Source organism: Triticum dicoccoides, chromosome 4B (assembly GCF_002162155.2).
Source record: "Triticum dicoccoides isolate Atlit2015 ecotype Zavitan chromosome 4B, WEW_v2.0, whole genome shotgun sequence".
NCBI classification, from domain to species: Eukaryota; Viridiplantae; Streptophyta; class Magnoliopsida; order Poales; family Poaceae; genus Triticum; species Triticum dicoccoides.
The window spans coordinates 56791027-56816914 of record NC_041387.1 but is presented as its reverse complement, the minus strand read 5'-3'; the positions used below and the strand labels follow the sequence as shown (position 1 = coordinate 56816914).

The 25888-nt window shown below is 44.7% G+C and overlaps 3 protein-coding genes and 1 pseudogene across 3 annotated transcripts in view; 3 read left to right on the top strand and 1 right to left on the bottom strand.

The window, feature by feature from the left end:
* Positions 1-17199, bottom strand: part of LOC119292499 (ABC transporter D family member 1-like) — a 38679-nt gene extending 21480 nt beyond the window's left edge. The window contains exons 1-5 of the mRNA XM_037571320.1: positions 17181-17199; positions 16427-16573; positions 16127-16333; positions 15816-15970; positions 15680-15732 (exon numbers count right to left, since the gene is read on the bottom strand). Coding sequence (XP_037427217.1) covers positions 15680-15732; positions 15816-15970; positions 16127-16333; positions 16427-16573; positions 17181-17199 — 581 coding nt within the window. The remainder of the gene's footprint in view (positions 1-15679; positions 15733-15815; positions 15971-16126; positions 16334-16426; positions 16574-17180) is intronic.
* A 97-nt stretch (positions 17200-17296) lies between these two features.
* On the top strand, positions 17297-17796 carry LOC119293327 (annotated as a pseudogene).
* Positions 17797-21734: 3938 nt separating this feature from the next.
* Positions 21735-22271, top strand: LOC119293326. The gene is made up of 2 exons (XM_037571833.1): positions 21735-21809; positions 21903-22271. The coding sequence occupies exons 1-2, from the start codon at positions 21761-21763 to the stop codon at positions 22112-22114; spliced, it is 261 nt and encodes an 86-aa protein (XP_037427730.1). The 5' UTR covers positions 21735-21760; the 3' UTR covers positions 22115-22271.
* A 2103-nt stretch (positions 22272-24374) lies between these two features.
* Positions 24375-24946, top strand: LOC119293325. Its single transcript, XM_037571832.1, has 2 exons — positions 24375-24513; positions 24611-24946. Exons 1-2 carry the CDS (start codon positions 24465-24467, stop codon positions 24799-24801), a joined length of 240 nt encoding a protein of 79 aa, XP_037427729.1. The 5' UTR covers positions 24375-24464; the 3' UTR covers positions 24802-24946.
* Positions 24947-25888: the final 942 nt, after the last annotated feature.

Below are 25888 nucleotides of genomic sequence, written 5' to 3'. Positions count from 1 at the left end.
GGGGGTCATGAAGGAAGCCACGAGACAGGGGGGCGCGCCCACCCCCCTGGGCGTGCCCTACCCTCTCGTGGGCTCCTCGAGGCTTCCCCGACCGACTTATTTCGCCTATATAAGCCTACATACCCTAAAAACATCGAATATGAAGATAGATCGGGAGTTCCGCCACCGCAAGCCTCTGTAGCCACCAAAAACCTCTCGGGAGCCTGTTCCAGCACCCTGCCGGAGGGAGGATCCCTCACAGGTGGCCATCTTCATCATCCTGGCGCTCTCCATGACGAGGAGGGAGTAGTTCACCCTCAAGGCTGAGGGTATGTACCAGTAGCTATGTGTTTGATCTCTCTCTCTCTCGTGTTCCCCTCTATGGCATGATCTTGATGTATCCTGAGCTTTGCTATTATAGTTGGATCTTATGATGTTTCTCCCCCTCTACTCTCTTGTGATGAATTGAGTTTTCCTCTTGAAGTTATCTTATCGGATTGAGTCTTTAATGATTTGAGAACACTTGATGTATGTCTTGTCGTGCTTATCTGTGGTAACAATGGGATATCATGTGCCACTTGATGTATGTTTTGGTGACCAACTTGTGGGTTCCGCCCATGAACCTATGCATAGGGGTTGGCACACATTTTCGTCTTGACTCTCCGGTAGAAACTTTGGGGCACTCTTTGAAGTACTTTGTGTTGGTTGAATAGATGAATCTGAAATTGTGTGGTGCATATCGTATAATCATGCCCACAGATACTTGAGGTGACAATGGAGTATCTAGGTGACATTAGGGTTTTGGTTGATTTGTGTCTTAAGGTTTTATTCTAGTATGAACTCTATGATAGATTGAGCGGAAAGAATAGCTTCATGTTATTTTACTACGAACTCTTGAATAGATAGAACAGAAAGGATTACTTTGAGGTGGTTTCGTACCCTACCATAATCTCTTCGTTTGTTCTCCGCTATTAGGCTTTGGAGTGACTCTTTGTTGCATGTTGAGGGATATTTATATGATCTATCTATGTTATTATTGTTGAGAGAACTTGCACTAGTGAAAGTATGAACCCTATGCCTTGTTTCCTACCATTGCAATACCGTTTACGCTCACTTTTATCACTTGCTACCTTGCTATTTTTATAATTTCAGATTACAAATACCTTTATCTACCATCCATATTGCACTTGTATCACCATCTCTTCGCCAAACTAGTGCACCTATACAATTTACCATTGTATTGGGTGTGTTGGGGACACAAGAGACTCTTTGTTATTTGGTTGCAGGGTTGTTTGAGAGAGACCATCTTCATCCTACTCCTACGGATTGATAAACCTTAGGTCATCCACTTGAGGGAAATTCGCTATTGTCCTACAAACCTGTGCACTTGCAGGCCCAACAATGTCTACAAGAAGAAGGTTGTGTAGTATACATCAAGCTCTTTTCTGGTGCCGTTGCCGGGGAGGCTAGGTAAACGGCACTCACACCCCGTCAACTAAGCTCTTTTCTAGCGCCGTTGCCGGGGAGGTGAGTGCTTGAAGGTATATCTTTAGATCTTGCAATCGAATCTTTTTGTTTCTTGTTTTATCACTAGTTTAGTCTATAAAAGAAAACTACAAAAAAATGGAATTTAGTTTGTCTCATACGCTTCGTCTTTTTAATATCTTTCGTGAGTATGATGGTAAGAAAATTGTGCTCAAGTGCTAGAAGAAGAAATCTATAAAATGTTTGTCAATAAATCTTTGAATGATGAGCATGATTGCAATGTTGTTAGTATGAATTCTTTGAATATCCATAGTACTAATGATGATTACATTAGTCATGATGAAAATATCTCTTATGAGCATGTCAACTTTTGTGGAGTGCATGTTTGCATGAACACACCGAATAGAGAAGATATATATTGCAAGAGGCATAAGTATTTAGAAACTAAATGGTTGCAAGAAAGGCTTAATGTTAGTGCTGAAAATTTAAGATATCTTTACCGTTGTGAACTTTGCAATGAACATGGTCATTTAAATCTCCGATGCAAATTGTTTCATGATTGAATCATGTCCAAAAATTGTGATGATTTGATCTCCCTTGCTCATTACAATGAATTTAGTTTTCTTTTGGGTTATGAAGAATTGAAACATGCAACTAAGCTTATTCCAAAATTTAATCTTGAGCATTTCCTTGATATTGATCTAGAGAAGATTTATATGTATTGTACGGTGAATTGCATTGAAAATCCTTATATTGCCAATTACCTAAAGAAAAGAAAGCAAATAGAAGATGATAAGAATACTAATGAAAGGGAAGAGACTTCCCAATATCCTCCTATTATTTCTTATGATGAATCAAGTATCGAGGAGGAGCCTTCTATTCAACCAATCTCATCTATAAGGAGCTCAAAGAAGATGGTTGAACCCACACATAATGTGAAGAAGAAAAGAAAGAGAAGGAGCAGCAAAGGTAAAAAGGTATCCCTCCCAAATGATGTTGCTCCTACTACTCATTGTGATGATGATAATTGCTATACTATTGGTGCTATCCATACTACTGATGATGATCACACTTATGATATGAAAAGGCCCAAGCTTGGGGAAGCTATGTTTGATGAGTATGAAATATTTGAGAATATATTTGCTGAAATTAATGATTTTTCCAAGCTTGGGGATGCTATGTTTAATGAAGATGATATTTTTAGCATCCCAAGTTTTGATATGCAAAGTTGTTATGATGATAGCATGCCTCCTACTTATGATGATTATATTGGTGAAAGTGGGTTTGGAAGAGTGTCAACTTTAGATAGTATTGATCCCACTATTTTGGAGGATATTGAATCTTATTGTGATGAATATGAAAGTGGATTTGGAAGAGTGTCAACTTTATTTAGTGATGATTCCACTATCTTGGAAGAGGTTTCAATCGATTATGATGAGAACGAAGTTGCTACTTATGATGATTATTGTGATGAAACTTATGCTATAAAAAGTAGTGATGATTATATTTATAAAACTTGTCATGATTATGATTACCCTTTTTATGAACATTACTCTTTTAATGTGGAAACAACTTTTAGTGTTCAAGTCTCTTATGATACTCCCACCATTCCGAATGAGAAGAATTTTGCTTATGTGGAGAGTAATAAATTTCTAAGCTTGTAGATCATGAAAAGAATGCTTTAGGTGCTGGTTATATTGTTGAATTCATTCATGATGCTACTGAAAATTATTATGAGGGAGTAATATATGCTTGTAGGAATTGCAATAATATCAAGTTTCCTCCCTATGTGCTTAAAATCTTGAAGTTATGCTTGTTTTACCTTCCTATGCTAGTTGATTATTGTTCCCATAAGTTGTTTTCTCACAAAATCCCTATGCATAGGAAGTGGGTTAGACTTAAATGTGCTAGTAATATTCTTCATGATGCTCTCTTTATGTTTCAATTCTTATCTTTTATGTGAGCATCATTGCCATCATCATGCCTAGCTAGAAAGGCATTAAAGAAAAGCGCTTGTTGGGAGGCAACCCAACTTTATTTTTGTTCCTAGATTTTTGTTCCTGTTTAGTAATAAATAATTCATCTAGCCTCTGGTTAGATGTGGTTTAATGCTGAAACGATCTAGATGACGACTAGAGGGGGTGAATAGGAGTTTTAAAACTTTTACAGATTTGGCTTTATCCTAATGCGGAATTAAACTAACGGATACTTTTCAAGCACAAATCCTAAATATGCTAGGCTCAACTAAGTGCACCAACAACCTATGCTAAACAAGATAGGCAATTAAGCAAACTAGCAAGCACAAACTATATCACAAGATATGGAAATGAAGGAACAACTAAGCAATTCAACTATCACAAGATATATCAATATGGGCAAGTATGAATTGCGGAAAGTAAAGGGTGTGGGTATGAGATAACCACAAGTGAGTCGGGGACGTGGATTTATCCCGAAGTTCACACTCGTGAGAGTGCTAATCTCCGTTAGAGCGGTGCCGTAGCCAAAGCTCCGGGGCGTCACCAAGTGACTCACCGTATTCTCCCTTTCGAGTCACCCCCAACGGATGAGCCTCGATTCACTCGGGGTTGGTCTTGAAGGCGACCACCACACCTTTACAAACCTCTCCGGAGCACACCACAACCACGGAAGCTTCCGGAGGAACTTGACCACCTAGGCCACTTGAACACCCTTCCTCGGAGCACACCACAAAAGGAAGCTTCCGGGAGAACCTTGGCCACATAGGCCTCTTCACAATCTTCTCAATATATCACCAAACCGTCTAGGAGGCGAAGCCTCCAAGAGTAATAAACTCACGGGATCTCACACGAACAAATCGATGCGGGGAGCTCAAACCAATGCAACAAATGCAATGCAAGGTCAAGCAACAAATGCTCAACTCACTCTCTCAATCTCACAAGATGCAACTCAAGAAAGTGGGAGATTGAAGAGAGGGGATGCAATGGAGGAAATCAACAAATGACTCCAAGATCCATCCACAAATCACCCTTCACTTAGAAGGGAGATAGGGGTTTGGGAGAGGTGGTAAGCGGCTCAAAATGATGTTTAGAATGTGAATGAACAACCCCCAAACCGGTGGGGAGGAAGGGCTCTTTTCTAGCCAACTTCCGAAACTAGCCGTTGGGGCTCCAACGGGCACTTCCTGGACACCCCGTGCCCACGGGGGTTTAGAACCCGTGCCCACGGGGTCCCGTGCGCACGGTACAGGCCCGTGTGCACGAGGCCCCGTGCCCACGGGGTCAAAAACCCCGTGTCCACGGGGTACCCAGAACAGCCTGCAGCAGCCCACTAAAACAGTGATAACTTTGGCATACGGACTCCGAATTCGATGATCTTGGGCTCGTTTTGAAGCTATGGAAAAGCCCAAGGTCCTAACATAGAGAACCACCCAAGATCAAAAATAAATAATGATGCAAGTAATGCAAAGGTTTGAGCTCTCTACATGCGACATGATCAAGCTACTTGCCCGAGAGTCCCTCTTGATAGTACGGCTATCAAACCTATAATCCGGTCTCCCTCCAAGCACCATGAGACCGGCAAAACTAGGAAAACCTAGCTAAGGTATACCTTTGCCTTGCATATTCAACTTGAGCTTGGTGATGACTCCAATTCTTGTCTCAAGTTGGAATCCCTTTCTTGTCCACAACCACTTGGTGAAGATGCTTGAATTGATTCCTCATATTGCAATGAGGGAAGCCTTAACTTAAGCCCATCTTCACATGAGCATTATCATGATGTGGACCGCAAGCTTCAAAGCATATAACCTCTGGCTTCTCATCTTGCACATGGACCCCTCAAACCAGATGACCATCACCACTTGATGTCATCCACACATAGGCTACTTGAGATCTTTCCTTTTGATGCAAGCCCATGAGAAACACCTAACCCACATAGACATACCAAACACATAGCATGGGTTAGGTAACAAAGCACAATTCACAATTACTTACCATACCACTAGATCACTTGATCTCACGTGGTATAATGTTTGTGCTTTGAGAGTTGACCACTTAGATATAATCTTCGAGCTTCATCTTGGTCAACCAACATCTTTACTCGAAGCTCCATCTTGGTTTATTGAAAGCCACAATGAACTCTTCATTTCCCTTCATTGCTTCAAGACTATATCACCAAAGACTCTTCCATGACCATATCAAGTTCTACTATGAATATCATCTTGGTCACCACTTGCCCTTCTAAAAACTCCATCACAATCTCTTGAGAGGCATAATGAATTTGTCACTCTAGTTGCTTGCTTCAAGACTTGATCAACCGAAACCCAACACATGAGCTCACCATGATCTTGTCTTGAGACCATAACTTGAATTCTTCTCTTTGATTATTCTCTCAAGCCCTTGATCCTTAAAAGCCCTCCATCATAATATCTTGAGAGGCACAATGAATTCTTCACTCTAGCTGTTTGCTTCAAGACTTGATCAACCTAAACCCAACACATGAGCTCACCATGATCTTGTCTTGAAACCATAACTTGAATTCTTATCTTTGATTACTCTCTCAAGCCTTGATCCTCAGGATCCCAAATATATCAATCTTTGAGATCCTCCAATGCACTCCATCATGAACATAATTAGATTAGGCATTGAAACCAATCTTGATGGCTTCAATAGAAGTACTCGAAGACCAACTTGAAACCTCACTGGATATGGGATCTCGAGAGCCAACACCTAGGCCCCGTGAGCACGGGGTATCCAGAGAGTTGACACTTGACCCCGTGCGCAAGGTACAAGCCCGTGTGCACAGGGTATCCAGAGAAGGATACCATGAGGACTTCTTCGGATGCTTTGATGGCAGACTTCACAAAACAACCCAATGCACTTCAAGCATCACTATGGAACATATCTTCATATAAGATTCAATGCACTTGACGCTCCATAGGAATTGTCATTTAATACCAAAGCATAGGGAAAATATATCTTCATATATATGGACTTCATCCTTGATTCCGTCTAATATCCTTGAGGCACTATCTTCATATATATATGGACTTCATCCTTGATTTCGTCCAATATCCTTGAGGCACTATCTTAATATATATAGACTTCATCCTTGATTCGGTCCAATATCCTTGAGGCACTATCTATGGACAAAACCTTCAAATATATCTCACTGAAAACATTAGTCCATAGAGATTGTCATTTAATTACCAAAACCACACTTAGGGGCTACACGCCCTTTCAAATGCTTTAATTAGGGCCTGTTCTAAAGTCCTCCAACTCCAAACTTCTCTAATTCCCAGCCTGAAGCGAACCCGAACGCCGTAGCTCCGTGAAGCTGAAATCCAAGAAGCTGTCGTGGGCTGTAGTTCATTTTTCTGAAGCGAGACATTCCCAGCTCCACGTTTTGGTGAATCTGGAGTTCGGGTTATTTATGGCCATAATGCCACCGCCCAAAAAAACGTTTCGATCAACTCCTCCACCCTCGATCCCGCACGCACCCGCTCGTCACATCTCCCCTCTTCCTCGTCCCTCCTCTCGAACCCTCACCGCCGCCACACCCGGCTGCCCCCGTCGCTGGCCAGATCCTCGCCTCCGACTACAGATCCGGCCATCCAAGGCTATTTCTCGCCGGATCCCATCATTGCCGCCGCCCGTCGCGCCTGCTACAAGGAACTGCGACCCCATGGCTCGGAGCCCCGACGCCATTGACGCCCGAGAGAACCTCGAAGTCAGGAGCAGCACCAAGACGACCCCCCCTTCTCTTCTTCCCCTTCCCTTCTCTTCTTCCCGAGCCAAGAGCCGCCGTGAAGCTTGCCGAGCCGCCGCCTGTCTGCAGTTCCGCCCGAGATGGGCTCCTTCAGCCAGCCCAACGTGCCAACCAGCAGGCCTTCCGCGCCACAGCTGGGCTGCCAGCTCATCCAAGCGCTGGGAGAAGCTGCTGCAGCTCCAGAATGTTTTTTTGTTCGCCACCTGAAGCAAGAAGCAACCCAAGAAGCTGGATATGGGAAGTTTTGGAGAAGCTAGATGGTTTCAGAACAGGCCCTTAGTGTTTGTGCCAAGTATAACCTTTGGGAAGACTTGGGTGAAGTCTATATGATCTTGCTGTAAAAAACAGAAACTTTAGCGCTCACGAGAATAGCTGCCATTTTTTTACTGGAGAGTGCTTTTAGGTTGATTCTTTTTGAAGATGATTAATAGACAAATTACTCAGGTCCACCAATTTATTGCATAATTTTTGGAGTTCCAGAAGTATACGTTTAATACAGATTACTACAGGCTGTTCTGTTTTTGACAGATTCTGTTTTCATTGTGTTGCTTGCTTATTTTGATGAATCTATGAGTAGTATCGGAGAGTATGAACCATAGAAAAGTTGGAATACAGTAGGTTTAACACCAATATAAATAAAAAATGAGTTCATTACAGTACCTTAAAGTGATGGTTTGTTTTCTTGTACTAACGGAGCTTACGAGTTTTGTTTTGAGTTTTGTGTGGTTGAAGTTTTCAAGTTTTGGGTAAAGATTCGATGGAATATGGAATAAGGAGTGGAAAGAGACTAATCTTGGGGATGCCCAAGGCACCCCAAGGTAATATTGAAGGACAACCAAGAGCCTAAGCTTGGGGATGCCCCGGAAGGCATCCCCTCTTTCGTCTTCGTTCATCGATAACTTTGCTTGGAGTTATATTTTTATTTGCCACATGATATGTGTTTTGCTTGGAGCGTCAATTTATTTTGTTTGTATTTGCTTTCTGTTATTTAGAATAATTTTTTGCATCTCTATTTTCAATAAAGATGTCAAGGATAACCTTTACCATGCTTATTTTGCATGTATACATGTTGCTGTTTCAAAAGAGAAAGTTTACCGCTGTTGCAAAAAATTCCCTAGAAAATTCAGAGAGTGATATAATGTTGAATCTTTTTGCATAATGAGCTCTAATAAATCTTTTATAGCGTAGTATTTTTTTTATAATTTTTGGAGTTAGGTAAGTATTTATACTCTTGCATTCTTTACAGACTATACTGTTTTGGCAGATTGCTGTTATGTTTGCATTGTTTGCCTATGCTTGCTTGTTTAATGATTCTATTTGAGGATAGGAGTATTAAATATGCAGATAAATTTAGTATTCAATGTTGAATAATAATGTTAGTGATTTTTTACAGTAGAAAATGATAAGGTTTTGCATTGGTTTATACTAACCTATCTCACGAGTTCTTGTTGAGTTTGGTGTGGATGAAGCTTTTGATAAAAAGAGAAACCGTGACATGAAAGGAATTAAGGAGACACAAAAGCTCAAGCTTGGGGATGCCCAAGGTACCCCAAGATAATATTTCAAGAAGTCTCAAGCATCTAAGCTTGGGGATGCCCCGGTAGGCATCCCACCTTTCTTCTTCAACAACTATCGGTTAGTATCGGTTGAACCTAAGTTTTTGCTTCTTCACATGAGTTGTGCTATCCTTGCAATGCCATTTTATTTTTCTTTGCTTGCTGCTTGAATACAATACCAAGATCTGAAATTCTTTAATGAGAGACTGTCTTCACATAGTTACATAATTATTTTACTACTCATTGATCTTCACTTATATCTTTTTGAGAGTAGTTTGTCATTTACTCATGTGCTTCACTTATATCCTATGAGTAAATGGTTGAATGAATTGAATGTCATAAATCTGAAATTATATATGTTTCATTTGCTTATCCCATGGGGAGTAATGACTTCACATCTAAGAAGTAGAGGTAGTAAGTGTATTGAAGGTTAGCAAGCATTGTATTGGTCATTTGAACAATTCATGAAAGAATATTGAAGGAAGAGAGATTTCACATATAAATATATTATTGTGGACATCTTTTATAATTGTGAGCACTCATTAAGTATGACATGCTAAAGAGTTGATGTTGTACAAGGAAGACAACGTAATGGGTTATGTTTTCTCACATTTCAGTTAAAGTATATTGTCATGGATCATTCAAACATGTTGAGCTTGCCTTTCCCCCTCATGCTAGCCTAAATATCTGTACTAAGCGGGAATATTGCTTGTGCATCCAAATTCCTTGAACCAAGTTTTTGCCATGAGTGTCCACCATACCTACCTACATGCGGTATTTACCTGCCGTTCCAAGTAAATTTGCATGTGCCAAACTCTAAACCTTCAAATTATAATCTGTTTTGTATGCCTGAATTGCTCATGTAGCAACTAGGGGCTGTTAGTGTCTTCCATGCTAGGTGGATTATTCTCAAGAGGAGTGAACTCCGCTCCTCATTCACGAGAAAATGGCTGGTATTCGGGATGCTGAGTCCCATGATCAAAAGATCAAAATCAAATCAATAATTACAAACAAAACTCCCCCAGGTTTGATGTTAGTTGGAGGCACCCGTTGTTTCGGGCAAGCCATGGATTGATGATTGTTGGTGGAGGGGGAGTAAAAACTTTTACCATTCTGTTTGGGAACCGCCTATTTGTATGTAGTATGGAAGATATTGGGAACTCTTGGTTGTTATGTTGACAATGAGATCATACCTCTCAAAATTATTTATCTCTATTTCAAAATCGAGCTCTGGCACCTCTGCAAATCCCTGCTTCCCTCTACGAAGGGCCTATCTTTTACTTTATGTCTTTTACTTTTATGCAAGAGTCAAGCTGATCTTCACCTTTCCCTTTTTCATTTTATCCTTTGGCAAGCACTTTGTGTTAGGGTGATCCTGATATATATATATATATATCCAATTGAATGTAAGTTAGCATGAACTATTATTGTTGACATCACCCAAAGGTGAATACATTGGGAGGCAACACTATAAGCCCCTATCTTTCTCTGTGTTCGATTAAAACTTTGGACCCATTAATATCGCGTGAGTGTTAGCAATTGTAGAAGACTATATGATAGTTGAGTATGTGAAGTTTGCTAAATTAAAGCTCTGACATAGACCCTTCCTGAAAATAAGATGAACTGCAATTGTTTGATGACTAAGAATGAAGTTTGCTAGTTTTCAAGAAAGTTTATGGTCTATGCTTTAACATGTGAATTGCTTGTTACCTGATCATGAAAAGTGTTATGAGATAAATTACTGTTATGACATATAAACATGCTAGAAAAGGTGATTGAAATTATCATTGATCAAACTTGTGCACCTGCTAGCATTCACATTTCATAAATTCTTTCTTTTATCATTTACCTACTCGAGGACGAGCAGGAATTAAGCTTGGGGATATTGATACGTCTCCAACGTATCTATAATTTATGAAGCATTCATACTATTATATTATCTGTTTTGAATGATTATGGGCTTTATTATACAGTTTTATATTACTTTTCAGACTAACCTATTAACCGGAGGCCCAGCCCATATTGCTGTTTTATTGCCTGTTTCAGTATTTCGAAGAAAAGGAATATCAAACGGAGTCCAAACGGTATGAAACCTTCGGCAGCGTGATTTTTGGAAAGATTATGATCCAGGAGACTTGGAGTGCAAGCCGGGGGGTCATCTAGGAAGCCACGAGACAGGGGGGTGCGGCCACCCCCTGGGCGTGCCCTACCCTCTCGTGGGCCCCTCGAGGCTCCCCCGACAGACTTCTTTTGCCTATATAAGCCTACGTACCCTAAAAACATCGAATATGAAGATAGATCGGGAGTTCCGCCGCCGCAAGCCTCTGTAGCCACCAAAAACCTGTCGGGAGCCCGTTTTGGCACCTTGTCGGAGGGGGGGATCCCTCACCGGTGGCCATCTTCATCATCCCGGCGCTCTCCATGACGAGGAGGGAGTAGTTCACCCTCGAGGCTGAGGGTATGTACCAGTAGCTATGTGTTTGATCTCTCTTTCTCGTGTTCCCTCTATGGCACGATCTTGATGTATCCCGAGCTTTGCTATGATAGTTGGATCTTATGATGTTTCTCCCCCCTCTACTCTCTTGTGATGAATTGAGTTTTTCTTGAAGTTATCTTATCGGATTGAGTCTTTAATGATTTGAGAACACTTGATGTATGTCTTGCCATGCTTATCTGTGGTGACAATGGGATATCATGTGCCACTTGATGTATGTTTTGGTGACCAACTTGCGGGTTCCGCCCATGAATCTATGCATAGGGGTTGGCACACGTTTTCGTCTTGACTCTCCGGTAGAAACTTTGGGGCACTCTTTGAAGTACTTTGTGTTGGTTGAATAGATGAATCTGAGATTGTGTGGTGCATATCGTATAATCATGCCCACGGATACTTGAGGTGACAATGGAGTATCTAGGTGACATTAGGGTTTTGGTTGATTTGTGTCTTAAGGTGTTATTCTAGTATGAACTCTATGATAGATTGAGCGGGAAGAATAGCTTCATGTTATTTTACTACGAACTCTTGAATAGATAGAACAGAAAGGATAACTTTGAGGTGGTTTCGTACCCTACCATAATCTCTTCGTTTGTTCTCCGCTATTAGTGGCTTTGGAGTGACTCTTTGTTGCATGTTGAGGGATAGTTATATGATCTATCTATGTTATTATTGTTGAGAGAACTTGCACTAGTGAAAGTATGAACCCTATGCCCTGTTTCCTACCATCGCAATACTGTTTACGCTCACTTTTATCACTTGCTACCTTGATGTTTTTATATTTTCAGATTACAAATACCTTTATCTACCATCCATATTGCACTTGTATCACCATCTCTTCGCCGAACTAGTGCACCTATACAATTTACCATTGTATTAGGTGTGTTGGGGACACAAGAGACTCTTTGTTATTTGGTTGCAGGGTTGTTTGAGAGAGACCATCTTCGTCCTACGCCTCCTACGGATAGATAAACCTTAGGTCATCCACTTGAGGGAAATTTGCTACTGTCCTACAAACCTGTGCACTTGCAGGCCCAACAACGTCTACAAGAAGAAGGTTGTGTAGTAGACATCATTGGTCTGCTTCCCGAGCCTCCCAATAGCTCGGGAGCGGGCCTCTTGCGAGGCTGCAAGTGATGCTTCGGCCTTCACATTGTGAAGATCCCGCTGATGACGCGCGAGGCTGACCGCCACCTTCAGCTTGCGTCGCTCCTCAACCAGCCGCAAGCCTTCAGCTTCAAGACACGCGTCCACGTCCGCAAGCTCTCCACCGAGTTGGCCCATCGCGTACATCGCCTTCTAGAGGAACCCCTGGCGGACGAAGTTGCGCTCTCGCGCTCGCCTGAGCACGTCATTGATATCATCCTCCGCTCTCAGCGTTGGCGGCGGGCTCTTGAGCGGTACGCCCCCTCTCGGCAGGGGGCTGGGGGCTGGCGCCCCCATGATCGTCGGACGGGCTCCGCAAGGGACCCAAGCCGGTGCAGATCCACCCCGAGAAGAAAAGCCTAGGGCCAACCTCAACCATTCGCCGTCCACAATCAGGGGATGAGCCTTGGGAAGGCTGGTCACGCCCTGGGCAAGGAAGCGAAGGAAGGGAGGCAAGGGCGCAGATTCCAGGCGCTCTACAGGCCGGATTGCCTCTCCGGTCGGACTCGCGTCAGGTACAGCGCGAAAGCTCGGGACGCACAAGGCCAGCGATGGAGGCGAGGCTGGAAGAACTCCCTTGGAAGACTCCGCAGGCTTGACAGGAGGGATCCTGAAGGGCCACAATCAGAAAAGGGAGCAGCGACTGAGGAATTGCAAGAATGAGGTACTTACTCATCTATGGCGAAGTATTTCCTGTGCTTCAATGGTCGGAAGGGGCACCCACTGCCGCTCGAAGACTCCTTCCTCTTGCGGAGGGCGTCTAAGTCCACGCGGAACCGACCCAAGCGCGCAACATGGGGACCAGCACGCGGCACGAATGAAGAAGCACCCAGAGATCCAACCTTAGGGGCGCCAAGCTGGGAGGAGCGATCAGGCACCACCTCCTGATGACCTGTCGAGGCCTCGGGGGTCGCGGGCCGCATCCCCCCATTGACAACTGCCTCAGGATGGGCTTCATGGGCTCCGGAGGATGACGCCTCGGGAGCCCCGTGTGGTGTCAGCACCACGACACCAGAGCCTCCAGCCTCATCCGATGCTTGCCTCCCTGCACCCGCTCCTGGGGCAAGATCGATGTTTGCGGCGGGGAAGGGAGCCACGGTGACGGGATTCTCGTGAGGTCCCACGAGGCCAGCCGGGCGCAGCCCCCATTCATCAAAGTGAGGCATCTGCCTCGCGAAATCGGCCCCGCCCGAGCAGAGATACAGAAGGCTGCCCCCGTGCCGAATGTCGCCCGGCGCGGGGTCACCTGCCAAGACCTCCAGCACCTTCTTCAGTGTTTCAGGCGCCAGCTCTGTCTCCTGGAGCCTCATGCGGTCCTGGTACCCAGTCAAGGCCCACATCGGGCAGGAGTGGCACTGGAGAGGAGCAATGCGACACCGGAGGAACTCCTACACCACCCAGGGCGCGGTCACGCCGAGCTCTCTCAACCTCCCCAGTCGGCGCCAGATGAAGGAGAGCCAGGGGCTAATGAGCTCCTTGTGGTCCCAGCCCGGATTGGGAATAGCAGGCAATGTCAGATGCGAGAGCAGGGAGCTGGGCACCCCGACATCCACATACAGCCACCGCGTCCGGAACCCGCTCGTGGAAGGTGGAAGGCCAAAATCAATCCCTGAGGCGGCCGTCTCTGCCATGGCCTGGAAGCTCACGCACCCCGAGCACTGCGATGGGTCGGTCAGGCGCAAAGAGAAGAAGTGGCGCAAGAGGGTAATGGAAGGAGCAATGCCCACCATGGCTTCACAGACATAAGCAAAGACAGCAAGAAGGGTAACGGATTGAGGATCAAGATGCATCATATGGATCTGATAATGGGATAGCACTGCATTGAAAAAGGTGGAGAAAGGAGGAACCAGACCAGCCCACAGGGCATCAACGAAGAATCGAACCTCCATGACAATCCTGTCGACGGAGGCATGGGACGCAGGCCAAGCCATCGTCTTTCCGCACTCGTTGAGGCTCGGGGCGAGTGCGGAGCGGACCTTGTCCAAGGCTTCACGATTGAGCACCAACGACTGGCCGACGGCGGGCTCGATTGCTGGAGGCGAGCTGGACGAGGGCGCAATTTCTTTCGTTTCTCTTTGTTGGTTGGCGCCATGGCGATGGAGGAGGCAGAGCTCGAGTCAGATTGGAAGTGGAAACAGAGGCTCGAGGAAGAAGGGGGAACAGGAAGCTCGTGGGCGGCAAAGGGGAAATAACTGTGTAAAGCTTCGTGGCCGCCTAGCTAGGCGAATATTGGGGGAGCGTGGGGAAGTGGAGACGCCCACATCCAATCAGTCGCCACGCGTCGACTAGGGCCACAGGCTGTTGGGGCCCGCGGCGCTCCGTACTTGCCCTTTGGCTTCGCCGCTAAGCCAAGTCCGAGCGCGCCTTGAGCCCGGGGGCTACTGTCGGCATCCTGGATATGGGGGTATCCAGACTTACCTGCCTGCGGCCTATGGCGTGGCTCATCAATGGCCCAGTACGACCCGTCTTCATCAACCCAAGTTCAAGACCCTCGCGAGGGGCCAAGCCTCGCGGGGTAGACAACGCAAGGCCTCCTCAAGGGCAGCCTCACCAGGCAGGCTCACGAGGAGGCGGAGAGATCAAGGCAAGGAGTACCTCGCGAGGTGCACATGACGCAAGCCATGGCGATCAAGACTAGGCGGGCGCCGGCCAGCGCAGTGTCCTTGTTTTCTCTTTGGTGCAAAGGGAGCAAGCGCGGGCGCGGAGTACCGAGGCATCAAGAAAAGGTTTCCATATCGGTGCAACAAGACCAGGACCAGGAGGACGGCAAGATGGAGGTCACCGTGGAGCCCAAGACGGCGTCATCGCCAGTGCCTTTGGCAGTCGAAGACCACCTTTAGTCAGGATAGCATGTACTGACTGTCCCCCTTTAAATCCCGCCATTGTGGAATCCCTTCCCGCTCAATATTTGGGAAGAGGACCAAGGCCTCTATAAATAGGGCTAGCCACCACCGTAGCAAAGGACGGATCCATTCGGATCAGAACCACCCACACCAGCACAAGAACACCTCTCCTCGCGAGGCTGTTCTTCCCCTTGTACTGTTCATCATCAGTTCCAGAGGCAATCCACACACCATACACTAAAGTAGGGTATTACACCACAATGGTGGCATGAACCAGTATAAACCTCGTGTCCCTTGTGTTGTTCATCTTGTTAGCTTAGAATCGCGGCGAAGTTGTGGGCATGGATCGGTAGGGAGAAGATCTTCGTGCGCACCCCAGAGTTCGAACCTTAAGGGTTTTGCCAGAACCGGATATCCGACAGTGGCGCTACACATACTTTGTGCACTCGTCGAGGATGCCGAATTTAGGATGGTGGAAGAACAAGCGAGCTTGGAACAAAAGATTTTTGGTCAAAAGATATTAAGAGGACAGACACGACAGTTTGCACAGCTTGCAGTGGAGTTAACATTGACCATCCCAAGCCTCTGTTGCTCTCCCAGCGACAATACGTCTTCCCAGTTTTGGGTAGAGTCCCAACCTTCCCTCTCTAGAAGATAGACCAACCGAACATTCACAAGAACCGTCTTCAGGTGGTCATCTAGCAACTCAGGAGCACTAGACCTGTTGCCTACATTAGCACAGGATTTCAGGTTACCAGGAGAAGCAAACATATAATTTACTACTTCATTTTGACAAGCAATTTCGTAGTAAAAAGGAAGGATATGCAGTTCAATATATACAGTTTTCGGTAATTCAATATGTCCACATTCTGGGTGGCACCTACTAGCTTTATATAATGAAAGAATCTTCATCTCTGCTTCCTCCCTTGACAGAGGATATATGATCTGATCCCGAAGGGTTCCCAAGCTGGTGTATGGACTCTGAGGAACATGGAACATCCCTTCAGAGGGCTTGGTAACTCTCCTAGAAAAGGCAGGCCATAAATCTCTGAGCACCCTAAAAACATAGCTCTTCCCGGTACCATTGGGGCCTTAAGAAAATCAAGGTAAAAAGGCAAGTCAGCATGATTCACTGCCTTATAAAAAGATAACTGAAGGCTTCAGAGCGCAGACAGGTGATATACAAGTCAAAAGAAGGCTTTTCCCTTGTACCACACTGCATGACAGCTTCCTCGCCAATAGCTTCTGCGATGGTGTTACAATATCCACTTCATGGAATTCAATAATTTCGTCTGAGGCTGCACTAATGGCACTGGAAGGCACTGGGATATCTGCAGGCAATAATTGAAAAGACATGCTTAATTAGCAGAAGATATTGCTGTAAAACTTGCAAAATGATCATACCATCCGCTACCTTAGGACATTATTAATATAAAATGACAGTACAACCCAGTGGTACAAGTTACCAACTATGCCCAGAGCTGGTCATTAATGCTAAAAAGTATCAATAATTTAACACAAATATGCAACTTTTAACGGAACATCAAATTCCTGCAACCATTCTATGTGGCACTAACATCCGGTGTAATGAGAAGGCAGACAGTTTTAGATCGAGAATGCTGCAGTTCATGTGCCAAAGTTTCATCATAATATGCTAAACAGGATGTGCCATAACAAACATGGTGTAGGAAATTGCCACAATTTAAACCAAACATGTTGCATGCCATACAACAAGATTACTCATGCACTGCTCTTCTACTCAATTTTTCTTCTATAACTCTTCCCAAATGTGTTTCAGATGAAGAAAAAACATATTTGAATATTTTTGTCCATGGACACGATGAACTACCCCGGCACTATCTAATGGTCAGATAGCGCGGCGGACCCGTATCAATTTAGTCTAAAAACGTACGCTGATTGATAAAAGCGACAGCAAACTCGATCCCTGCATCTCCATGCTCGAAGTCAATGAAATCGCCACGCCGGAGATTTCATTTCCCTATATAAACTGCCTAGGCTTCCATGGCTCTGCCAACTCAAAGCACACACGAAGACGTACACGAAGGCATTATGGTTTCCGCCATGAAGCTGTCGGTCACCCTCGTCCTCCTCCTCTCAGGTGCGTCCATCGTAAATTCTTACCCATATTCCGGTGAGAGATGGATCTTTTTAACAAATTTTATGTGCGTGTGCTGGCCGGACGAACCTGCAGGGCTCGTGTTGTTCGGGGAGATCGCGGACGCCAAGGCCAAGGCGTCGTGCGCTGTGGTGTGCCTCCAGGGAGGCCACATCACCTGCGACAACTACCCCGGCCAGGAGCTCGATGGGTGCGACTGCGAGTGCGCGCCGGCCGACGACAAGGGCTGTGGTGCTCCACCTCGACGACGGTGTCACCAACACCAACTGCCGCACGCCCAATATGTAGCTGAATTAATTGTTGGTTTGATTTAGTTCAATAAGGCTCTGCAAGTTTGTTGCCGAATAACGAAAATGTTCGCGTGTCTGTGGTTTGGCAGTGTAATTCAACTTTACACGCTTCGAATAAAATTTCCGAGCATAATGTGTTAAGGCCCATAAAGAAAACAAATAATGTACAAACGATAGAAAACAATGAAAATAAAGGAAGGTTTCGTGGACGCTTCGACTGGTTTTAGAACCTTGTGTGTGTGTGTTTTACTTTCATTTTTATGTGTTTAACAGATTTTCATTGCTTTATTGGTTTTTCTAATACGTGTCTACTTTTTTCAACAGATATTGTACATTTGTTGCGTACACGTGGAAGAATATTTTATACACATTAAACATTTGCAAATACATGATTAACATATTTTAAATAAATTTTTTAACAATTTTTTGAACAGTTGTTAAATATTTTTCAAATACACATTGATACATTTTTCTGAAAGACGTGGAACATTTTTTTAAACTACTCGAACATTTTTAGAAATTTATAATTTTTTGTGTAAATATCAAGTAAATATGCGTGAATATTTTTAGTGTCTCGTACATTTTATGAACAATATGGAAACCTTTTTAAATTTACATTAACATTTTTTTATCCTGTATAAACATTTTTAAAATGTCATGTGCTTTTTTCAAAAGGCTTGATCCTTTTTTTAATGTCACAAACATCTATTTTGAATGCTATCAACATATTCTTAAAACCACTCTAACAAACTTTTGCGTTGCGTTGACATTTTTCAATTTGCTGATTTTTCAAGTTTTTGTTACGGAATATATGTATTTAGAATATTTTTGAAAATGAAAAAAAAATGAATGAAGCAACAAAGAAAACAAACTAGCCTGCAGGAAGCTACTCGAGACGGCCAAATAGTAGCAACGAGGGCACTCCTTGAGGCGAGACCTCCTTCGGCCACTCTAGAAGCGAGACATTTCCCTGCGCAATTCCTATTTGACGCATTAAAAACTTGGTTCTTTCATTAACCGTAGATGACACTCACATCTCCACATCTCCCACATATACTTTCTATACGGGCATGCCCATGTGGGTTTTTTCCCACCGTTTTTGGGAAACTTTTAGGCTGCTACTAACACACTGGTGCTTAGATAAGATGTTAAGCGCATTAAATAGCTTAGCAATTATACTCCCCAATACATAGGTGCTTATCTTTTTTAGCTAAACTTTCTTCCTTTAATAATTTAGCAACTAAAGTTCTCCATGCTTGTGGGCTTCTTTCATTTAAATGTTTTGCCTAGGTTCACGCGATTGACATTGTTTCTTCCTGGGGTCACCACACTCATCTCTTTCCTCTTAAATAATTTGCCACATTAGATTTTTCGCCTACATGGCAGGCTTAGCACCTATGCAAGGTAGATGGGAGGGGCTTTAGAAGGTTTTAGAAGGTTCCCACCAGTTTTCTTTAGGGGCAGCTTTTTCTCTGATTTTAAAAGGACGAGTTTACTTCAGGTTTTTCGTATTTACTTTCCTTTCTGTTTTTTTTTACTTTTCCAATGTTTCTTTTTCATTTTTCCTTTTAGCATTTTTCTCTTTACCCATTTTTCGTCAAATGTTTGCGCAAAAAATATTTAGTCGAAAACTTTTCTCAAATTCATGATTATTTTTTCAAAACGAAACTCTCTCTATTTGTAAATTTCCTCAAACTCATGATTTTTTTCTCAAATTTGTTAAGTTTTTCACATTCGTGAATTTTTCTCAAATTTGTTAAGTTTTTTACATTCGTGAATTTTTCTCAAATTTGTGTTTTTTTAAATTCATACCTTTCTTCAAAATTGTGATATTTTTAAAGTTGGTGAACTTTTCTAAAATCTGTGAATTATTTTCAATTCAGTGTATTTTATTATATTCTAAAATTTCAAATTTGTTTTTTCATATTCTTAAACTTTTTTCTCAAATTTATGACTTCACTTCAAGTCTCTGAAATATGTGCGAACTTTTTTGAATTTATGATTTTTTGTAGATTCATGATTTTTCTAAAGTCGACTCACAAACAGTCAATGGTCAAACCGTCGAATGAAAGAGCGCGCGGGGGGGCGGGGTGTTGGGAAGGGATAGTACCTCGCGTTTTGGTGGTCCTGCCCACACGATAAAGGCCAGTGAGCGCCGGCTTGCTAGCCAGCGCCATAAGTAATAAAAGTACTTATTTCTTTGGAGATTGATAGTTTATTTATTGAGGATGAGTTAGCCCTTCCCTTCTCACTTCGAGATTGATCATCTCAAGCTATCAATAGTACCTCGCGTTTTGGTGGTCCTGCCCACACGATAAAGGCCAGTGAGCGCCGGCTTGCTAGCCAGCGCCATAAGTAATAAAAGTACTTATTTCTTCGGAGATTGATAGTTTATTTATTGAAGATGAGTTAGCCCTTTCCTTCTCACTTCGAGATTGATCATCTCAAGCTATCAATTGAGGATGAAAATTTAATAATAAATATGTTTTAAGCAATTTATTTAGTCGTCCTTTTCAAACATGGTTCATTCATATGGTAGAATTATAATATGTATTTAAATTAACCGGATCTTAGTGGAGGCTTGCTGGACGAGTACTTACTTTCTTTTATCCATATTGCTCATAAGCGTCAGCTCTCTTTTCCCGTGTGACTTGGATGTGTTCCAGCGTTGGATTCATCTACAGGGGAGGTGAAGGTGTCGGGCTGCGCCCTGGGCCGATTTTGAAAATTTCTAAAATATAGGGTAGCCAAATTTTCCACACCATGGTGGGTCCTATTTACCTCATACTGCAGCGAATAGGCAGCGAATGCACAACTTACCCAAATGCTGGTTGCTACATGGGCCGGCGCATCTTTCATATTTTTTCCCGTGTGAGCTTCTCACCGGTTTTGGGAAGGTTCTAAAACCTTCCTTGAACCGGCTTTTTTTCTCTTTTTTCTGTGCTGTTTTTTTTGGTATCTTCTTTTCTTTATACCTTTTTCTATTAATTCTTATTGTTTAGTGCACATTTTAAAAAATTGAGAAATTTTTTAATTTTCGATTTTTTTGAAATACAAGAAATTGTTTTGAATTCACGAACATATTTTGAATTCGTGAACATTTTCCAGTTTCATTTTTTTTCAAAATCCTGGACATTTTTATGCTGCAAACATTTTTGTAGATCACAAACATTTTTTTCAATTCATGATCTTGTGAAGTTGTGATTTTAAAAAAATAAAAAAATCAAAAATCATGTTGAATTCGTGAATATTTTTTGAATGCACGGACTTTTTTCAAAACCGTGAACATTTTTTCAAACCACAGACCTTCTCTGTATTTGTGTAAATTTTCTTAAATGCATGAACATTTTTCTAAATTGCGAACATTTTCTAAAGGTATGAACATAGTTAAATTTTGTGGTAGTATTGTAACATAAAAACAGGTCAAAGTATAAAAGCCTGGCTGAAAACTCGATGAGACAAAAATTACTAGTGCGCACAATACCGCAGTGTGCTGGCCCATTTTTGTTTCCAGCGCAGTGCGATTGGTGACTTTGCAGCGCAGTGCGCGCGGAACAGGAGCCTTTGTGCGTCGTCCACCTCGCTGACGGGTCGACTGAGAGTGAGAGGTGCTGAACCTGAACCTTTTCCATTTGTACTTCTATTTGAATCAGATAGAAAAAGCATTTGCGAGGATGCTTCCCTGGCTGCTCTAATTAGTGTCTGCATGGCACTTTGGAAAATGATCAGTGGTGCCGATCCCTAGTGTTTTGGTGCTACCTTTCAAGTGAGATGAAAGCGCGCAGCACACACAAGAAGACGCCGCGACCTCTTCATCAAATCTAGTGAAACTGTTGGCCGCTTCCTATCCGAAAGGGAAGAAATGGAGAGTTTGCACTGTTCGGGTCAGAGAGCGCGGCGAATCCGTATCAGTTTAGTCTAAGACGTACGCTGACTGACAAAAGCGATAGCAAACTCGATCCATGCATCTCCATGCTCAAAGTCAATGAAATCGCCACGCTAGCAATTTCATTTCCCTATATAAGCTCTCTATGCATCCATGGTTGTGCCAAGTCAAAGCACTCACAAAGACAACGCTACAGGAAGGCATTATGGTTTCCGCCATGAAGCTATCGGTCACCCTCGTCCTCCTCCTCTCAGGTGCGTCCATCGTAAATTCTTACCCATAATCCGGTGAGAGATGGATCTTTTTGACAAATGTTATGTGCGTGTGCTGGCCGGATGAACCTGCAGGGCTCGTGGTGTTCGGGGAGACCGCGGACGCCAAGGCGAAGGCGCCGTGCGCCGTGGTGTGCTTCCAGGGAGGCCACATCACCTGCGACAACTACCCCGGCCAGGAGCTCGACGGGTGCGACTGCGAGTGCGCGCCGGACGACGGCAAGGGCTACGTGCTCCACCTCGACGACGGCGTGACCCACACCAACTGCCGCACGCCCAATATGTAGCTGAATTGTTGGTTCGAGTTTGAGTTCAGTAATGCTCTGCAAGCTTGTTGTCGAATAACGAAAGTGTTCGCGTGTCTGTAGTTTGGCAGTGTAATTCAACTTACATGCTTCGAATAAAATTTCCGAGCATAATGTGTTAAGGCCCATAAAGGAAAACAAATAATGTACAAACAATAGAAAACAACGAAAGGGAGAAGAAAACGGAAAAGTTAATTGTTTGTCGTGTGCAATAAAAAGGCACTTGGCAAAGAGAAAGGAGAAGAAATTTAAGAAAACAAAAAAAAATATTTGCCTAGTGCTAAAAGGAAAAGAACTCTGCAAAGATTTCTTTGCCTGGTGCCGTCCACGCTCCGCCACTCGCCAGGAAGTGGTCGCCGCAGAGGTGTAGTTGCAGGCGATCGCGGAGGAGAATAACGCCAACTGCACCTCCTACACGCTGCCGCCGAACCTTCAGGCGGCCCGATGGGACAACGACAGCGCCGGCGCTACCGTTTTCATCATGGACCTCACGTCCACTAGCAACGGACAGATTGTGGACTCCTCTGAGGATGATTGCCACGGGTGGCGGCAGGGCCTTGTGTTCCATGTGGACCGGTCCGTCTCCCGTGTTCTAGTCTTCCTCGTCGGACCCGCACGTTCACTTTATCGGTCTTATAGTTGGTGCTCACGGAGACGGCGGATGAAGGACGACACGGGCTTGGGCGCCGGGCGCCGCCGCCGTAGAATAGCTTTAGGGTCGGGTAGTTTTCTTCTTCTAAATGTTAGAAATGCAATGAAAATCCACTGTGTTTATATGAAATCTGTCATGTTTCTATGAAATCCAGCCTTATTTGCATGAATTCGTTCCGACTTGTTAAAAGAGAGTTTAAAATGTATGCGGCTGCGATTGGATAGTGGCCTTTTGCATCTGTGTCCGCGGATACATGCGGGAGAAAATTTGCAGGTTGCCATTGATCCAATCTGATGGAGTCCTGAGCAGAGAATCGATGATATTGCGTTTGCCTACACACGTTCCACTCTTCCTCAACTAACTTTGACAAAAAACAGTAAGCGGCTAAGTGCTGCTTTCCGCATTCATGAAGTAAAGTACAGTACAGTATAGTAAGCGGCTAAGTACCGTCATCACCCTCCCTCATTAGAGCCAGGCAAATTTTTTTGTAATAGATAATCGGGAAATCATCGTGTTAAGGTCGCATAGGACCAGCGCACCAAAGCAACCATCATCGCTGAAGAAAGTAGTAGACCAAAAGGATCAAACCTATAAACACCAGAGTGAGATGAACGACGACTGGGTCCAAAAAGATCGACCGAAGAACGGCACCAACTGAATCCCGCGAGATGCGACGGAGACACACCTTCAAACGCCCTCCGACGAAGCCAGACGCACCATCAGGACGGGGATCGAACGTGGGAAAAATTAGTCCTACCGAGGGACATCATCGCCGCCATGCAACCCAAAACAAGACGCTTAACCTAACAGAAACGAGAGCAGGCGGGGGGCTGAGGTCCTCCGCACCTCCATGGCCCGAAGGTCATCAGAGACGGGACAGGCCGGCGACGGCGCCGACGAGAGGAGGAGGAAAGCCTGAAGTTTTTTTTTTTTTTTTTTTGTGCATGAGGAAAGAGGCTAGACAGATGTTTCGTAAAGATCCAAACTGAGCCTCCATACTTCAACTCGAAGCAGTGAACCTGCCATGCGTGATGGTCGATGGACCTCGATAAGTAGCTCTAGAAATAAAGAAAGGAAATAGTGATGATTGTTTGACTGGACCATTTTGGATCCAGATCGCAATGTTGAATGCACGATAAGTTTTCAAGCTGAAAGAAGTAGGCCGAAAGCTTTGCAGGTCACATCCCACTGTGTGTGATTTGTGAACTCCACGAGTCAGACTTTTGAGCGGTACGTCAACCCGATCCACATCGAAATCGAAGAAACAGTGGTACGGGCTGGCCGCTGATCCATCCAGCAGGGCAAACCCCACAAACCAAGAGGCACTCGACCAAGTCGGCAACCTCCTCTGACTTTTTGCCCTCGACCGGCCGGACAAAGCATGCTGCCTGAGATCGACGGGAAACGTGGCCATAGTTCTGAAATCCACGAAGCGGCCGTCGACGCAAGCACGTACGTATTGGAGATTTGAAGCACATCAGTATCGCCTGCCACGCGATCTCGCTTCAGGTCTCTAGTGAACCTACGCGGCACAAAGTCAGAGAGGGCGGCGGATCCAGCATGCAGTTTGGCTGAGCTCAACTGAAGTCCCACATCCAACCATCCAGAGTCCCTATATAAACGCACCCGCACCGCGCTGCAACCACAGATCGCACGACGCACAGACACGAAAGCGCAAGCATGGCGGCCACCATGAAGCTGTCACTCACCTTCGTCCTCCTCCTCTCCGGTATGCCTCCGTTCGCATCCTTGCTTGTGTTTACTATGATCAAGCAGCACTCCCTCTGACGCTTTATCCTTGCTTGTGTTTGTTGTGGATCGAGCAGCGCTGGTGGTGTTCGGGGACGCGCAGGCGACCTGCGACATCATCCGGTGCAAACAGGGAGGGTACATCACCTGCAAGAACTACCCCGGCCAGAAGCTCGACGGGTGCGCCTGCGTGTGCGCGCCCGAGGACGGCAAGGGCTGCCTTCTCCACCTCGACGACGGCTCCACCAACAAATGCACTAAGTACTGAATCGGATTACACGCGTTCGTCATTTTCATCTCTGCTCTCGTGTTTGAGTTCGAGCTCAATAAAGCTGCATGTGTGTTGTACATGGAGTAGGTAACGAATGAAATGTAAGCTTGTGTCGTGGAAGGAATGGAATGCAATTCGTTGATAAGTTTTGTAGTAGGGCTAAGGGCATCTCCAATGCCGACTCTCAAACCGCCCGTACACATCTGGGCCACACGATTCGAACGTGTTGTGTCATCCAACGTGGGCCTGTATCGACCACTTCTGACTGTCATGATCCACCCAACCGTCTCTTTCCTCGCCCGTCGTGTGGTTTAGCTTGCCGAGGAATGCCGAGTTGCTCCAAGCCAGCACGGCGGCACGGGCATCATGGTTGCCGTGTCGTACCGCGCCAGCCGACGTCAACGCTTGTGTAACCGCGCCCTGACGGCAAATACAGATGCCGGCCACGCGGACATCAACGAGGCGACAGCCACCATGTCCGCGCTCGTCGTCTTCATCAAGGAGAAGTAGAATACGTGAGGCCGTCGCCGCTTGGGTCCCATGAATGCCACCACCGAGGCAACGCCGAAGTACACAACCGGTGTCTTGCCCTCTGGCAGGCCACCGTCGCCCCCTACCCTAAAACCAACCCTGATCCGTGCAGCATAGGGACCCTTCCCCTCCGACTAAAGCATCAACCGGCGGTTCCACTCTGATGAGCGGTGGGGAAGCGAGCCGCCCTTTGCGCTGAAGCGTATACCTCCGGGGCACACAGCTGCCGGACATGGGGATGACAATGAAGATCCGTCGCGGCTGGCAGTAGACTAGTCAAGGGTATCCATGTCGTCAGAATGGATATCCACCGGCGCTGGCCGTAGACTAGTTTTATCCTAGTTCAATATCGTTTTCAGTTAAAAATGTGTCCAAAATGTAAACGTTTTCGTTCGATTTGTACGAAATCCGTTGTGTTTGCATGAATTTCATCTGGTTTGTTGAAAAAGTGTCTGAAATATATGCGGGCAACGTTGGATGGCGGCCTTCGGCCTTAATTAACTTTGAATAAAAGCAGTAAGCGGCTAAGCGCTCCTTTCCACATTCATGAAGT